Consider the following 4,671-nt stretch of genomic DNA (forward strand, 5'->3'; position numbering starts at 1 on the left):
AAATCTGATTGGTATAGTTACTGTGGTATTTTCATGAAGTGTGTTGAAATGAATAGTGGTAAAGCAAACATCGAATTCCCTACCAAAATGTTATCACACACTATAGTACCAATTATTGGTCATAAAGAGTTCATTTACTAGCTCCATTATGTGGTGATGATGTTACAACATAACACCTGCACAACTTGTAAAATCAGGTGAAACGGGCTTGGCTAAAACGTAAGTATAATCAGCACAAAAACAAAAAAATGAAAATAGAGAATACATCAATTACAGATGTAGGAGTAGTTACGGAAGGTTTAATTGCAACTTAAAAGTAAACATGGTCTTTTCCAAGTAAACTGTATTGAGAAGATGAAATAAAGTATATATAAGGTCATTACATTTACTAAAGCATGAACGTACGGGTATGCTTTTAATCCTTAATTAGAAAGTGACATTTATTATTACTTTGTTTATAACTTGTATTTCCAAGTAGGATCATTTATTTTGGAATTTCATTAACATTTCCTTGTCTTTGTAATGTGTGTTACATTGATCAACCTTTGCTAAGTAGAGATTAACTTGCATTTCATATAAAAAAAATCTTTGGTAGGGTTGTTGTCTCTTTGACACATTCCCCATTTCCCTTCTCAATGTGACGTGATATAGAAATTCGACAACAAATGATGGTGAACTTGAAAAATTGTTTTAGATTGTATCCAAATTGAGAACTGTTCTAAAATAACGTACCTGCCATTTTGTTTGCGCAATTTTGTGAGGTATTTCCATTTCGTTTTTAATCTACTTTCGTTTCTATTTTTATTCAATAGTCAATTAGGTGTTTTAAAAGGACAAACCAAATACACAAATATTTAAAAGGACAAACATAAACATTCATAATCATTGCACGTGAATATGCCCAAAAAAAAATATTAGAGTACAACCAGCGAGGTAAATCAACTTATCATAGATACCAGGACTAAATTTAGTATATACGCCAGACGCGCGTTTCGTCAACAAAAGACTAATCAGTGACGCTCGATTCCAAAAAAGTTTAAATGCCAAATAAGGTACGAAGTTGAAGAGCATTGAGAACCAAAATTCCTAAAAGTTTTGCCAAATACATGCCTGAGGTAGAAAAGCCTTAGTATTTCAAATATTCAAAAATTTTGTGAACAGTAAAAGAAAGACAACTCATCCGAATAAATGTAACAAGCGTCCGCAAATTGCTTTTTTGCGTAGTTAAAGGGCGGGTTTCTTATTATTTGTTTTAAAATTTATTTTCAATTGTTAACACATTTACTTCTTGTATTTTTCTTTTAATAATATTCGTTATAAATGCTTTTTGTCCTGTCTTAAGCGAAGTTATCCTTTGTAGTTCTTGTTTGTTTTTAACAAATTAACTACAAAAGAGAAACGGGGCATACGGAGGATTATTCTCCCTTCTTCGTTTTTGTCATACTTTAATCTTCTCCTCATTCGATAGTCTATAATCGTCTCTGCAACCACAAATTATGAATAGAGTTTTATTTGTTCATGATAAAAACAACTTTCAAATAATTACAACAATCAGCAATTACGATATCCTACGTGTACATAATTTCTAATTTAAAGATTTGTACAAAATATCCAGTTCTAGAAAACCAAAAGATCGATTGAATCGAAATACATGCTAAATGCGTTTTACAGTCTTTTACGAGTAGTTCAACTGAATGTACAAATATCACAACGAGTTCATTAGTGTAAGTCTCTCTACGGAAGTATTAAAACTGTAGTCCCGCTTTATTTCAACTGACTGCATGAATGCTTGTCGGGCAGATTCGTTGTCTCCTAATAACTGAAAAACAATTCCAAGAATAGTGTATGCTCCAGAATGGTATTGTTTACTATTTCCTATAAAATAGTTTTCGCTTATAACATTTTGTAAATTGTGGAGGCAATCCTGACATTGTCTGGCATTATTGAGTTGATAATGACACAACAACTTTAGAAAATAAGCATACACTATAGGGGAAATACGATATGCTCCATTTTCCACTTCCATTTGTAGTTCGTTTGGTATAAGCCAAGAGTTATGTACAAATAACATACTATCAATAAGCATTATTTTCCACAATTGTACAATACTGATATTCTGGAATAATTTCAATTTAAGGGTTTGATAATGAATATCCGACATATCCATGAAAAATTGTAGTTTTTCGGGAGAACATTTCGATATAGAATATGCGATGATGTGTAATGCCTTACTATACTGTTTAGACTTATAGAAAAACGATGCTAACATCAGCCATCCAGAAACAACGTCGTGATAGATATTCTGTAACAGAGTACAAATACGTGATTTATATTGCTTGTATTGATGTTTATTACCTCTTCTAGTACTATTCAGGGGAGCAGACTGCGCATATTTTGAACCCCACACTGACATGTCGTATGTATAGACGTATTTAAGTGAGGAATTGTCACTGAAAACTATCTGGTGTATTATTTTTGTGGATGTGTTAGTGTTGCATTCAGTAGAACTATACCCATTAATTGTAAGCCATAATGATTTGGAATGAAGTGTTTTTACCACCTCGATAGTATGCAATGTGTGTGGTTCGATGTGATCCTTCCACATTGATTCATGAAAATTAGATAATTGATTTGAAAATAACATGCATCGCCATCCGTAACTATGCAGGTTATACAGTTTATCTAGGAGTATTGCACGAGCGCGTCCCTCTATTTTATTCTCAAACATGTTGTTTTCTGGTATGAAGTAATGTAAACAAATTGAATTCTCAACGGAATAAATCAGTCTTTTAAAACATCGCATAAAACAAGAAATAAGATTTTCTGGTTTCCATATTGAATGTGGTAATTCTTCTGATATCCAGAATATAATTGTTTTCAAAAAATATGAACATAGTAAATCTTCACATTCGGTGTAAGTTGCTATAACATCTTTCAAAAGAATTTTTAGGAGGGCATAACACATCAATTGAGTGTGTGTAAAAGTATTAATTAGAAATTTTTCACCAACAGAAAAAGAAATTCGCCATTCTATATCCTCTTTTGGCGATCCCTTAACTCCGATTGGTACAAAAAGTACTCCATGTTTTATAATACTTTGTTTGACATTATAACTTGGCCATGAGTTATTTGATCTTGTTATCCATTGTGACGCTTGTGATATCCATGTTCTACAATGTAAGCACATGGCATGGTCAAATATTCCTTCTTTGTCAGATATACATGGTCCATGAATTACAATGCTATCTATATTACGCATGACCCTTTGTTTATATAATGCGCTCGAGAAATAATGTTTGCCATTAGGTTCCTCACATCGTTGACGTAGATATTGAGAATATACTTGTTCTAGTACTAGTAACTGAGTGAAACCAGGTTTTACATCATCTGTTTCCATTAACACATATTTAACATTTGAATGGTTAGCAGCTTTAATGTCTTCATAAACCTCTATGTTTTTAGAAACATACATAATATCTAAATCGCTTCCTGTCATCTCAAGTCCTTCACCAAAACTCCCACTTGTGATAAAGGTAAAATATGTAGAGGTATAGCTGTGTAAATCATCCCTGACGGCATTCATAAGTCTGAGATTTTTAACATAATTCTCAGATCCCACTATGTTCTGACACATATAACGATACAGTGCTAGTGATATAGGCTTTGTTTCTATGTCTGAAATAACATGAAATAGATAAAATATGAAGCAATAGGAATACATAGATCTACTATAATAAAATTGCAATTTAGCTTCGATGAGTTGGGACGATGACGATTTTTCATAAAAACAGACGACGAGATTTTGAAATGAATATGTTGATTGTAATAAAAGAATTGATTTCTACCATTTCAAAAGTGATAGTCATACTCAACAGCTCCATTTGCTCCCATGTCAAAGATAGACTGAAAAACACACGCACAAAAAAAATGTCGTTTTTAAACTAGTTATAGAAAAAAGTTTGAATATTTCGTAGTTAATTGTTTGTCTTACTTTTTTCATTTTTTTTAATGATTTTTTTAAAAAGAGATACATGATATCGGAGCGTAATGACTCATATTATTATATCATTGAATTCCTTGTTAGTATATATTTTCCTCTTATCTCTAAATTACCGTTTATTTGGTTTTGTACTTTTTGTATGATATTTGATTTTTGATATGTTCTTAATAATTAAAATCTAATTGTTCATTACCGCTTTGATAAATACATATCCAATGAAACCACCTACACTGTAATTTCCGCAATGATGTCGTCAACACGCAACAATTTACAAGAGAATACGGAATGAGTATGTTGATCACTCTTAAAGATTTATTTATGTCATTGAAATTTGAATACCCGTAATTTTCATTTCCATTCGATATAGGAACAAAATATATTATAATACCATCTCAAGAGATGGCGCAAATGTGTCAATTATTTAAACCTAGATTTGTGGAGAGCATTTTGAAAATGGACATGTTTGCTGTTTCCATTGTTACAGTAGATAATTCCAAAACAAACAGACATCTAATTGTCACATGCCATGTTATATATCAATACAATTTCATTGACTTTGGTGAAATGCTCTTTAAGTAGTTATCAAAGGTACCAGGATTGTAATTTAAATTTAGTACGCCAGACGCGCGTTTCTTCTACATAAGACTCATCAGTGACGCTCATATCAAAAT

The 4,671-nt window shown here is 31.7% G+C and overlaps 1 protein-coding gene across 1 annotated transcript; it reads right to left on the bottom strand.

Annotated features, from left to right (window-relative positions):
- Positions 1-1,287: 1,287 nt before the first annotated feature.
- On the bottom strand, positions 1,288-3,680 carry LOC143043412 (uncharacterized). Its single transcript, XM_076215727.1, has one exon. It carries the CDS (start codon positions 3,632-3,634, stop codon positions 1,706-1,708), a length of 1,929 nt encoding a protein of 642 aa, XP_076071842.1. The 5' UTR covers positions 3,635-3,680; the 3' UTR covers positions 1,288-1,705.
- Between the last annotated feature and the right edge of the window lie 991 nt (positions 3,681-4,671).

This window comes from Mytilus galloprovincialis, chromosome 8 (genome assembly GCF_965363235.1).
Source record: "Mytilus galloprovincialis chromosome 8, xbMytGall1.hap1.1, whole genome shotgun sequence".
NCBI classification, from domain to species: domain Eukaryota; kingdom Metazoa; phylum Mollusca; class Bivalvia; order Mytilida; family Mytilidae; genus Mytilus; species Mytilus galloprovincialis.

Excerpts from the sequence above, each read along its gene's own strand:
- LOC143043412 (XM_076215727.1), bottom strand. The coding sequence starts at position 3,634 with ATGTGTCAGAACATAGTGGGATCTGAGAATTATGTTAAAAATCTCAGA.